A 13408-nucleotide genomic window follows, 5' to 3' on the forward strand; every position below is an offset into this window, starting at 1 on the left:
CCTTGGCTTCCATTAACAGCAGTGTATATTGGGGGGTGGGGCGGGGAGGTGCGTTCAACAGTCTAGTGAACTAGCAGCACACCCTGAGAGGCAGGAAGGTCATGGGGAACTCTAGGGGACATTAACAGGGAGGTTGCTGGACAAAGAGGAGTCTGGATAAGATCCCTAGTAAAGCCCAGGTCCTGGCAACACTTCTCTGTTTTCTTCTGCTTCTGCCTAAAGTGGACTATGTGATATTGGACAAGTCACTCACCTATCTGTGCCTCAAAAATACAAAAGATCCTTTCCTCCTCTAAAATTATGAATAAAGAAAACATCCCAGGTTACCTGACTTACCTCAGCATGTAGATCACTCTACATGGTGGGGGCTCCTTTGGCATCCAGGTTAGTGGTCTGGGTCCACGTTAATGACATAGGAATCTCCAAGACAAAGCCACACAGACTTCTCGCTAGACAACAGGCCACACCAGGGAGTAAAAGATACTGCCTGGGTCTGGATTCAAGAGGCAAAAGCCTCCTTATTGGCATCTTGAGATGTTGATTATTTTCCTTTGAAACTAAGACCTTAGCACAGGCAGCTGACAAGTACCTCAGTCCCCATGTGAGAAAAAGAAATACCCTAAAGAATTCTCCAAAGGCTAGCCAGCAGTGACTACAGAGAGATGGGACAAAGGGACTTGCAGGGACAAACTCTAAAAGCATTACCTTGAGCTTGGGCAAGCGCTTGATGGTCTTCAGTGGCCTGAGAACTCGGAGCACCCGCAGTGACTTGATGGTCTTGATATCCCGCCCCTTGTTGGTGCTGCAGGGGAGAGGTCCCCAAGGAATCATTTGGACAGGGAGAGAAATAAAAGAAATAATGCAGTCATACTACTGCATTAATAACAGGGGAGAGGGGGGAGAGAGAAATGCAAGAGGCAAGAAACTGGGCCAATTCACAAAAAAATGCTTCAGAAATATTCTCAAAGCCTTCCCCAGCGTGCATGCATGCATACATCCATATGCACATACACCCACATGTGCGCACCCATGTACAGATGGTTCCCAGCTTGCAATGGTTCAACTTAGGATTTTTTAAGTTTATTATGGTGTGAAAGTGATACACATTCAGTAGAAACTGTACTTCAAATTTCCATCTTTTCCTGGGCTAATGTTTATGCAGGATGACACTCTCTTGTTAGTTGGGCAGCTGGAGCTCTGAGCCAGCTCTGAGATGATGAGGGTAAATGATTGACACTCCACAGTGTTCTGTGCTGTGAAGCTATCATGTTTGGTAGATTAGGTATATCACAGGCATTTTTGACTTGCAAAATTTTCACCTCTTGTTGGGTTTACATAACCCAATCTTAAGTCAAAGAGCATCTGTACACAGACAGGAACACACACACACACACACACACACACACACACACACACACACACACACACACACCCCATACACATATATTAATAACCCCTTCCTCTCCCTAACAGTCATCAATGCTGCTCATTGCCACACTGGCAAATGAAAATGGGCTAGAAAGCATGACTAGTGGCCTAGTCCAATGCTTTTCCAGCAGCAGGTTCTGAAGAGAAATTAATGGACTTGGTTGGAAACCCACAGTTGACAGCAAGTCTCAGGGAACTTGGCTCAGTCTAGGTTTACTACTGTTGCATAGTTCATCAGACTGGGGAAAGCAAGGTGAAGAAGGGTGGTGGGACAAGGCTGCCCACTCCAGAGGGAGCATGCCATGCAAGCATCTTGCCAGGATCTTGGTTCACACCCCAGTTATGTCTGTGTGGCTGTCCCTTCTCACAGTTCCTTCCACAGCTGACACTCTGCACCTGGTGCAGACTGCAGAGAGCCACTCATCTGGAGTAGGCCCAAACTTCAGGCCATGCCCACCTTTACCCTTGTCCTGTAGCTAATGATCCTTTTAGAAATGCTTGCTCTTACTAAAGAAAATGCATCTAATGAAATGAATAAGTCGACTTGCATTTCTCTTTCCTCTTTGCTCACCCCCTGAGATCTTTACATTCAATTCAAATAATTGTTAATTTGTAAAACATGCAGATGGTGGAAAACAAGACTCTGAATAGTAAGGTAAGGCTCTGTTCTCTCCTCATCATGGCCTGGGTTACTATTGTACCAACAATTTAAGGAAAGGGGACCCAGAACATCAGGTGGGAACTGCAAGGGCTTCTACTTGCATTTAACCTGTCATCCATACCCCAGAGTAGGGAGATAATAGCCTATCCTTTCACAGAAGGAAAGAAGACATTAATCTAACCTCAGGCATGCTGACTTTGCCAAGAATGTTAATTTTAAGACTCTCTTAGTGGTCATAGGTCATGCCCTACTAGTCACTTTTATTCAACCTTAGATCTGCATATAACAAGTCCAAAAGTATCACATTGAAATGAACTTTTATATCCAAAGGATTTGGTATATTTTATAAACTCTTTTGTTGTATTAAGCTCACCTATCTACATGTCTAAAAGAGACAGCATGTAAGTCAATTATTACCGAAACCCTTCAGAGCGATCATTTCCCAAGAAGGCTTGGCAACTCCTTTCTCAATGAGCCAACTTGTCCCCTTCCAACCATAGTTTCTCCCTCCTCCAACCCAGTCCTCATATCTTTTACTTCAAAGAAAATTGAACATATTTACCCCAAAGCGTTCCTATGGAGGATCCAATCAGGAAGCGGTTAGTAGTTACAGGAAGGGGAAGAGGTGGAGAGAAAGAAAACAGTCAGAAAACTCCAGGGAGAAAAGAAACCCTTACAGTGATGGCACACTGGGGGAAGCCTGGGCCCACAGGACCCTGCCCACAGCCTTGGCACTTGTCAAGTCCACAAGGTTTGTGAAAGGAAGGACTGCGCACCCTCTGCTCTACAACCACCTCTCTACCTACACGGCAAAGGCCCTTCCCAAGCACTGGAAGCTTGGGAATCCAAGACCGCAGTCCAGGTCTTGGATTTTGTTTCAAGGAGCCTAATGGAATTGCTCTTTTCTATGCAGGCTTCACCTTCAGTTCCTTAGTAGTCTTCAGACCAACTCCGCTTACCGTGACTTTATAAAAAAAAAAAAACCAGGCTGAAGGAGTCTTATCTGCCCTGGGCCAGAAACACTTTCTGGAAAGGCATCTCAAATCACGGTGGTATAGCTGGCCTTCAGAAGGACTTCATCTGGGAACAGACTACTCTGGTGTTTCTCCAAAGCTCAGGTGACTTACTCCACTAAACCACCTCCAGATGAGGGGGGGCATTTGTCTATCAAGGTTATATAAAAAAGCTGCCTTTTAATAAGTTAAATGACCAACTGTCTTTTGTGAACTATTTACTGTGCAGCTTTTAGAAGAAAAATCATCCCTGCTCTAGTAGTGAGGCATAACCCATAAGTTTTTTTGAGATAGAAACAATGAGAACTTAATTTTCACTTTTTAAATAGTTATTTTTTATTCTGGGCCAGACTCTGTGCCCAGCACTTTTAGTGCAAATCTTTCTTTCAACTTTTTAGTAACTTTAGGACACAGGTTTTGTTCTCTCCATTTCACATATGACATTCAGAGAGGTTAAGTGAGTGCTCAGGTTAGTTAATAGACTGGGGACTTGAACCCAGCTCATGGATAACACTGAGAGCTCTTGCTCTTAACATTGAGCACCAGCAGGTTTTGGTTCAAAATTAAGCCAGCTCACCGAGTTTTAGAGCTGGAAAAGATATCTTAGGTCTACTTATTTGCAAAGGAAACAGAGGCCCTAGGAAGAAGCAGCCTGGCATAGAATTACTCAGTGAGTGAGCTCAGAGCCACAAGTGAACATGCGTCTCACGGTTGCCCTTCTCAGCCTGCTGCTCTTACGAAGTACCCAGAACTCAGGCTTTGGTTCTGAGTTGCTGGTTGCTATCATTACTTTTTCTCCTTAACTTTTTACACATGATCTTAGCCAAAAGGCAGAGAAACGATTCTCCTTAACTTTTTCTCTGTATCACAAACTTGTATTATACCACCTTATGTCATGAGCAAATACTTGGGATTTTTTTTCTTTTTTAAATAGGGTCTCATACTTTTGCATAGGGCCAGCCTTGGATTAGGATCCTCCTACTTATGCCTCCCCTGAAGCTAGGATAACAGGCACGCACCACCATGCCTGGCTTATTTTGTTGAGATGAGGGTCTCACTAACTTTTTGCCTGGGCTGGCCTTGAGCCACGATCCTTCTAATCTCTACCTTCCGAATAGCTTGGATTATAGGCATAAACCACCATGCATGGGTCATGAGCAGATATTTCTAGTGGTATTTCACCCAGTAAATGATTCCATATTCAACATTATAATAATTTCCACTGTAAATGTGAAATGAAGGATGATCTGAGAATTAAATTGAAGGCTTCTAACTTCAAATCCTCCATGTGATAATCTCTTCAAATGTTCGAAGGACAGAAATGTCTTCCCTTGAGTTGTAATAGCATCTTCTCACATAGGAAATTAGGCATTTGTAGGTCAAACAGACTTTTATTCCTTCATATAACAAGCGCCTATGGAGTCCTTAATCTGTGTTAGGCACGGTTCCAGGTACTGGAAAAAAGTGAGGTAGCTATTATAATAGGGAAGACAGATCTCGCAAAAACAAGTATGCAAATAAAGGTATCAGCTTCCCTGGAGAGATGGAATCATGATTGATAGTTTACCAAAACAACAACATAAATTGCTCTCTTTTCCCCAGGCTACATTTGTCTTGAGAACGTCCCTAAGATGTAGGAAAAGGATAGATCAATTTATGGGCAGGTGGTCTAATATCACACACTCCCATGCTTTTGCCTTCTGCTTAGCCCAGGCCCTTCTCTCAGAGGCCCTGAGATCTTGTAGCATTTAAACAGGTTCTCAGAGGCCACACTCATAGTAACCACTTTATACAGAAAGGCCCAATAGTTTTTGCTCCCACACAGCTGTATGAAGGTCAGGATTTGTTCTCAACAATTCATTTAAAACATAGTAGGGCACAAAGGGGATTTTTAACCATTGTCTGTGTATGTTCCTTGTTTTGGAAAATGGGTTCCTTGGTACAGTCTGTTAACAGCTGGGTATATGTCTGCCAAACTACTGGGGAGCTATTTGGAGATCCACAGATCTGAGCAGGGATAGCAATCGGACACCAGCCAAAAGTGAAATAAATTCTAGTGATAGGACAGGCATGGTGGGCATACCTATAATTCCAGCTACTTGGGAGGAAATGATGAGGCAGATCATGATTTGAAGCCAACCTGGCCAAAAAGTTAGCAAGACCCCATCTCAACCAGTAAGCCAGGCATAGTGGTCTGAATCTGTAATCTCAGCTATGTTGGAAGGGTAGATGGGAGGATCATGGTCAGAACCTAGCCCTGGGCAAACACATGAGCGCTATCAGAAAAATAACTAAGGCAAAAGTGTGGCTCGAGTGGTAGAACACCTGATTAGCAATCAGTTTCTGAATTTAAACTCCAGTATTGCCAAAACCAAAACAAACAAAAAATCCCCAAAACTAATTATTGCTCTGCATACCTTTTAGACAGATCTCTTACTACAGAGGAGCTATGGAAAAGCAATGATTTTGTAGGATGCATGAGGCTCTGGGTTCAATACCTAGCATTGAAAAGAAAAGCTATGATTTTGAATGGATGCAGAAAAACACACTTGCATCCTCTGTTGTGTTAATTTGAAAATCACCATTTGAAATGAAAGATGGATTGGATAACAAAGCCACAGAGTCAAGGAAAGCCTCAACAATTTAGCTCTTACTAATTACATTACATCATAATTTACATAGGGAGTAGGCCAAAGCACCTCTCCCCCAGACCCATTATCAAAGCCAAAAAGATTGCAAAGGGAGATGTTTTACCAAACTAAGAGGAGGAGCTCTTCAAGCACTTTAATTGAGGGTCATTGTTTTGGAAATAATTCATGTGCTTTAAAAAAAGTCATCTAAATAATCATTTGGTAATACTGCTATCATTCTACTAAATGCATAATCAGATTTTTTTTTACACTGCCTAGCTAATTAATGAAATTTTAACAGGTTTAAAAATTGGCTCTAATGTTAAAATGTGAGGATAATTCCACATGCTAGGATGCACTGGCCCCCCTTTAATTGGGACTCAGTGGGGCCACTCATTTTACCATTTATTTCCTACTCATCTGGTAAGTTTCTGGCTGCTCTCCAGGGGGGAAAAAATGCCATGTTTCTCTTGTGCCTCATCAGTAAAAGATAAGAATTTTCCAGCTCAATTGTCAAGCTGCCCTCCAGACTGTCACGTGCCATCACTCATCATTCACTGTCACTATGCTCTCCAGCTCCAGATCCCCTTTTCTCAGAGGACTTACTCTCAAGCTGATTTCTGCTAAGAACCAACTCTCCTTCCATAGGGGCAATGCATGGAGGATCAGGTTCTGCGAAGACCTTCATTCGTCAAGTGTCAGGACTTAAAGACATGAGCCCAGGTGGCAACAGGTTGGGGATATGAAAGAATCTTGGGGGAAGCACTAGGTCACAGGAATATAAATCTGACAGAGTGATCATGATAGCATGAATATCTTGCTCAAGCTCCTGGATTACTATTTGTTAGAAAAAAAAATGTTACCATTTAATAAAAACTTAAGTGCCTGATACTATATTGAACACTAAATATATTTTACTTGATTTAATTCTTATAAGACCAAAACAGTTATTTTTAATTTCCACTTACAGAAGAAGCAGCAGAAGCTCAGAGTTAACGCAGTGATAACAAATCATGCTAAGATTTAGAACTAAGTTTGAGTCTGAAACCTAAGCTCTTATGTGTGTTGTTACAATGTCTTTCAAATGGGAACCCTTCAAAGTAAGGAACAGCAAAAGAAAACAGTAGTTTCTGAGCTCATGTATTAAGCTAGCTACCTTACTCCCCCTAATCAGTATAAGGTCTGTTCATGGAAAGAGAAAGTTTTCGATGAAACAGCAACACAGACACTTGGGGATGCCCCTTCCCACTTGGCCCAGAGGTGTTGTCTGTCTCTAGGGAGATCTGAGGGCAGATTCATTCCAAGCTGCTGCTCTGACCTGAGATGAATTAATGGCAGAACATCCTGGTAGAAGGAAGTTTAATATAATGGAGAAAACACTGCATCTGAAATCGCACACCCAAGGTTTCTCAAGAATGGACTTTGCTATTTGCTGGTCACATGAGTCAAACTACTTAAAACTCCAGATGAAGTCAATAAAGCGATTGACTTCTCAACTACAGAACAAGACAGTCGTGTGATAAATGAGAGAACATGTACATAGAAATGAGTGCATTTTCCTCTGCACTGGCAATACTTGTCTCTCCAGGAGCTATGGTAAGTCCACGTTCAGCTGCTGTGTGAGGAATCTAAATTCAGCTCTATGACCTTGCCACTCTTAGTTGCTGCCATTGGGGATTATTTTTCTTCCATGCCTCTCCTGGGGTCTCCTATGTTACTGTTACTCTGTCATCTTTGTTCTGTGACTACAGAACTAGCTCCATGCTAAGTGTCTGGTACATAATCCTTTCCTTCCTGCACAGGGACCACAATGAGCTTCTCATACACACTCATGAGGGCCTTTGACAAACTTTCTCATCTGTCATACACATGGCTGTACTCCAACTAGAAGGTATTTTGGTTTTCTCCTGCTGGAGAAGCATCAGGAGGCAGCAAATCCTTTGTCTCCTAGCAGTTCTGTTATGTAGTCTTGTGAAGAGAGGCCTACTTTGTATTTCTTCTTAGTTTTTATATTTTAAACATACCCAAAGACCCCTTATCTGCTAATCTTTGAGGAAGGCCTTGCCTGAAGTCCGCAGCAATACATTCTCCCAGCTGGAGACTAATGTAATGCTAGGCTGTGCCCTTGTGAGTGTGGATTAAGCAGATGGCTGGCAGGTCACATGATCTGGGCTGATACTTCTGGAGTCCCAATATGAAGCTTTCTGCCCTAAGTTCTTTATAACCTACTTTTAAACCTAGGGGGTATTATAAAAGGTTTCCACTAATCCTGCAAGATGGGGCTCTTCCCAAGGCTGTGAGGCCTGACCACCTCTATGGGGTGCTTCTTGTATATGGGTCTGGTTAGACTAGCTGTGGGTTACCATATGGATGGAGCTGTGTTCTTTTCATTTTTGCCGGGTTTTGTGGCCAGAGGCTGATGTCCCATTTATAGCAAACTATCTCCCAAATTTGTGCTGTGGATAAAGAGAAATACTTGGGTATTCACACCCATGAAATAAAGGTCTGCAAGTGCACATCCTATAGACAGTTTCTCAATGGCACCAAGGTCACATGCAAAAGATAACACATTTTCTAATGTTCACCAAAGAACATGCATGCTAAGAACAGGTAGACTGGGAACTTATGATGCTCTCTCCATGTGGCTTCCACTCTGTTCCCAAGTCCCATTTCCAAGGTAGCTGGGATAGAATATAGCCACGGACACCCAAAGAGTCCACAGGCATTGATCACCATTGGTGTTCCTGCCTGGGCACACAGTTAGATGAAGTCACTCTTGAGGTGACTTTTAACACTGGCGTCTCAAGGAATGACATTCTTCTATCTGTTCACTGCTGGAAATTTCCAATTCCTTGTCAGCCAGCTTCCAAAATCCATAGTTAATGAACTACATGATGGCTAAATTTAATTTTAATCCTTCATTTTCCTCCAAAGTAGGGGAACTGGATGGCCTGTCTGGCTCAGTGGTAAATGGGTTTTCTTTGCACGAGGCAGGACTTTGTCCACTTTTTCTGTGCCTATAAAGTGAATTCGTAATCACAGCTTCCTTTGGTAGACTCCCTTTTAAGTTCTAACACTTGACTTAGTAAGGCTGTCAAGAAAGACGTTCTATATGCAAAGCTTGTGGTTCGAGGGGGACCACCTAACATACAGGTAATAATGAAGAACAGGAGGGAGACAGACAAGTCCAGGTGAAGGCTTTGTTCTATCATTTCTATGCTCTGCTGAATGTGTGCACCTACTAGTATTTTGGTTGTGAACAGAATCTGCACATTCTCATCTTCAGAAAAACAAAACCCCAGAAACAAAGCCAGACTAGGTCCCGCCTGTGGCGCCACAGGGCCCTTCCAAATCTCAAACTGGCTGCATCTGTGTATTTCATTGAATGAATTTGGAACCAGCTTTGCTGCTACAGCTGGTGTGCAATGCACTTGAGAGACCTCATGCATCCTGGCCACAAGGGCAGAGTGTCAAGTGTCAGGAAAGTGACACACTTCAGTGAAAAGAATGCAATAAAAGCTAATGTGGGAACTCCAGTTCCTTTTGGCATCAAAAGGCAGATTGACTCATGTTTTTGCTTCTGGCCGAAGACTAAATAATGAAAGGCCAAGTGTGGCTATGAGCCAGATCTCCTTGCGTGCCAGGGAGTCCTGACCTCACCTCATGCTCTGCTACAACAGCAAACAGTGATGGGAAGCTCTGACATCAGCTGCTAGAGTGCCTGCACGACTCTGACTCATGCCCAGGCCAGAGTGAGGCCTCAGATGGGGGAGGAGGTGGGAGCAGAACTGCGAGTGCTTTTTCTATTATTAAAACATTTGTGCCAACAAGTAATCATCAACTGTGAATATACTTTTGCAAGTGCCACCCAGGAGCTCACCTGCCCTCATCAAGTAACATGTTGTAGACAGTAGAAACGGAGAGGACAGGGTCCTATGCCAGAACGTAGGTGTATATACCCACAACAACTCACCCTCTCACACACATGTTTTGGACCTTTCTTATGCTTCCTCTAAGATGCTATCCCCACCCAAATCCCTTCACTAAGACATGAAAATCCCTCACATGGAAGACATGAACCATGAGGCCAATGACAGCATCATCTTCACATGTAGAATTCTAAAAAGGCTCAAGAATGCAAGCTGCATGGTAGTCACCTGACTTCCCCATAAGACAGCAGCTGACTGTGGGGGGATGCCCTGAGGTGTGGGAATATGGCTGATAGGCAGGTACCCAGAAATGCCAAGGCTGTAACCATCTCTGCCTTCCTATCCAGGAGGCCAGGAAGCAGAAACGATGGCAACAGGAAAATTGAGGAAAGCAGTTTCCGGTCCTTCAGCAGAAAATAATTATCACACAGAAGAATCCTCCTTTTTCAGAAAGAAAAAAAAGATAAAAGACAAAGGTTTCATAGACCCAGTCACTCACCAGACTTTTCTTGAAACCTCAAAGAGGAAAAGGCACAGTTCAGGACATTTATAGTTGGCAAACACTCTGTGTCTCCATATGGCCCAGAAAGTGGGGTGTTGTGAAGGCAGTAGACTTATGGAGAGCTGTTCCCAACCCCTGCCAAAACCCTGCCCACCTGTCTGCAGAGATGCTGGGCTTAGCAGGAGACCTGAATGTTCTTATAAATGCTTTATAATGTAAAAGTAGACTTTGAAGAACAGAAAAGTTACAATGTGGGTATCCCAAATGCCCCTGGCCTCCTCCTCAAAAATCAATCATGTTCCCAAATAGAATTCGTCAGATTTACATTATAAAGAATCCCTTTGCTTGATGTATGCAGCTATAGAGAACAGATTTCTCTCCAGCCACTACATACACAGCACAGATGCTTATAGAAAACACACAGGATGTCAGGTGCAGACCTCTGTGGCAGAAGGACTCAGTGCACAATGCAGCTTTGAGAATTCAGCTGGAGGTCACTCCTTCCCCTTGGTTAGGAGCATTGCTCTTGGGAGATGGACTGGGTTCTGAGAAGGCTCTGGGTGACAGTGGTGGAAGGGATGCCAAGGCACCCATGATTTCTGAGGAGCCATATAATAATGGTACCATGGCAACCACCACCAGTTACTCAAATTCACTGAGCAATAGCCTTGCAGAAGCCTCACTAGGACAAGGTTCAATTTCAAGGATGCAAGAAGGAGACAAGGATGGGGTAAAGTTATCTGCGTGGTAGGCAGGGAGGCAAATCTATGGAATATGACAATTCCATAGAATTATATGAAAGCTATAACCATTAGGAGAGTGACATTTGTCTACGGCCATGCCACCCTGAACGCGTCCGATCTCGTCTGATCTCGGAAGCTAAGCAGGGTCAGGCCTGGTTAGTACTTGGATGGGAGGAGAGTGACATTTGACAAGCCTGCAAATAAACCCACAGTTGGCTTCCATGCTGGTCTGGGTCCCTGACTGAGCCTCTGACTGTGTGAGTCCTAGGCCCGGTAACCCATTCCACTCTCTGCCCCAGGTTACACCCTCTCTCTGCCAGCAGGTGGGACACCTGCTAACTCTACCAACATGGTAGAAAAGCTGAATTCTCTAGTGCCCTCAATAAGGAAAGGAAGAGAGCAGAGGGAGGAGGCATGAGCACACAAATGACAGAAAGCATTGCCTGGACCTCAAGCAAAAGTGATGAAGGCCAGAGGTGGGGACAGCAGGAGCCTGCTTGGTGAGGAGAGAATGGGGCAAGGGAATGGGCATGACGAGCTTGGAACAATGATGATAAAAGAGAGTATATGGAGAAGAATGAGCAAATCCAGTCTACATTTCAAAGAGAAATGAAGAGAAAGTTCAAGATGCTGCATCACTAAAAGCAAGTGATGGATAACTCCCAATCCATCACATAAGCATGGACCCCAGAACCAGGGGATTTCTGGAGTTCCCTGCACTGTACCTGGTCTGAGGACCAACAGGGAGGCTTCGGCTCCGGGGCTGTTAAGGCTTCCCCTGCCATCAGCACCAAAGCCACCACCACTGCCATGTTTCAAAGAGCACAAAGAAAGAACAAGACAGATGACAACCCTACAGCACATTGGTGTTACTCTGAGTCTGAGGAAAGACAGGTGGACAGTGGACACAGGGAAGGCATGCAGAGACTTCTGCTAAAATGAACCTCCCTCCCCACACAGGCACCAATACACCTGCCTGGTTGCCCAGTACAGGTAGGGGGAGAGGATGCAAGGGGAGGGGGTATTTTATGAGAAACAGCTGAATTTTGGACCAGCCTGCATCTATCTCCAACCATTCGCATACATTATGCACCAGCACACATTTCGTTCCCACAGTCAGACTTCATGACATGATGGGCAAATTCAAAGGATAAAGCAGGGAATTAACATTTATTGATCACTCACACTGCTAGGCCCAGTGCTAAGCACTTTACATACCTTATTTTGTCTCTATTTTAGAGATAAGAAACTGAAGTTAGGAGGATTAATATTTTGCTGTGTGGCTCAAGGACACAAAACTGGAAAAGATAGGGGCTGGGATTTAAACAAGGTATGACCCTTCCTACAGTCCATACCTTCCTTGTTCTGTTACCTGTGAGCTCTGTTCTTCCTAAAGATTGGGTGAGTTCTTATCTATATGCATCTCTCCCCACCCTCTTCTCACCAAGGATAGACAACTATTCTACTGAGACCAAAATAAGAGAGAAGAACAATGTGGTGAATAATGTATGCAAATGAATTGATAGAACAAGAAGGGAAGGGAACCTGACCTTTAAAAATACCCAAGGCTGGGCTAGAAGCATGGTAGAGTGCCTGTCCTGAAAGCGTGAAGCCCTGAATTCAAACCCCAGTACTGCCAAAAATAAATAAAAGAAAGAGTTTAAAACCCAAGGGTCCCTAACAAAAAGGTGGGTTTCCTAGGACAAAGGCAGATTTTAATGAATCTCTCTAAGGAAGGACTAGAGGAGGGTTAACTTTGTTTTTATGTTGCTGTGAGAACCAGTACAGGATCCAAAATGAATGGGGAAATACCATGCTTTGTGAAGTTTCTTTGTGAACAGTTCAGCCATGTTTTCTTTTTGTGAGGGCAAAGGTGACTCCACAGAACTCCAAGGGGGCTAACATACTAGTGGACATGGAGACTAGGCACATTGGAATTACCCTGACTGCCAGTCTATCATGGGGTCACCAACTACACTCAACCAAGGTCTCTTTTCGAGGGTCTCTCATGGCTGTGGCAGTAATGGACACAGTTTGCTTCCAGGTTCTGGGTGATTATACTATTAGCACAGCTGGGAACTTTCACCTCTCCTACTGACAGAGCACCCTGCCCTGGGCCATTTGAGAAGCATTTGTCACCTCTTTTTCTGCCAGGATGGAGTAGGGATGGAAGCCAGCAATGCTTGAGAGGAGTGGGATAGATGATCCCTTTCCATTCCCTTGGATCTGGGCATGGTAACTATGAATATATCTTGTCCCTTCCCTCATACAGCTGCCATCAATGAAAGCAGCTCCCAAGTGTTTTCTCTGCCTCTTCAGAAGGAAAATGCAACTAGCCTTGCTTGGAAGATGAGGCTCTTACTTATACTCAAAAAACTGGAAAGATGGCTTAGGGAATCCTGCTGTGCCACTGAGAAGAGAGGGAAGCTACTGTGGGTGGAACAAGGTACAGACAGAGCCCAGAAGGGTGTCTTCCATCCTACTGGAGCGCTGCCTACCCCT

General features: G+C 44.0%; 1 protein-coding gene across 11 annotated transcripts in view; it reads right to left on the minus strand.

Annotated features, from left to right (window-relative positions):
- Cacna1e (calcium voltage-gated channel subunit alpha1 E) overlaps positions 1-13408 on the minus strand; it is a 477885-nt gene that overhangs the window by 53792 nt on the left and 410685 nt on the right. For all 11 annotated transcript variants that reach the window (XM_074047300.1, XM_074047306.1, XM_074047299.1 and 8 more), the window contains one exon: positions 706-802. In XM_074047300.1, coding sequence (XP_073903401.1) covers positions 706-802 — 97 coding nt within the window. The remainder of the gene's footprint in view (positions 1-705; positions 803-13408) is intronic.

This window comes from Castor canadensis, chromosome 11 (genome assembly GCF_047511655.1).
Source record: "Castor canadensis chromosome 11, mCasCan1.hap1v2, whole genome shotgun sequence".
Lineage (NCBI taxonomy): Eukaryota > Metazoa > Chordata > Mammalia > Rodentia > Castoridae > Castor > Castor canadensis.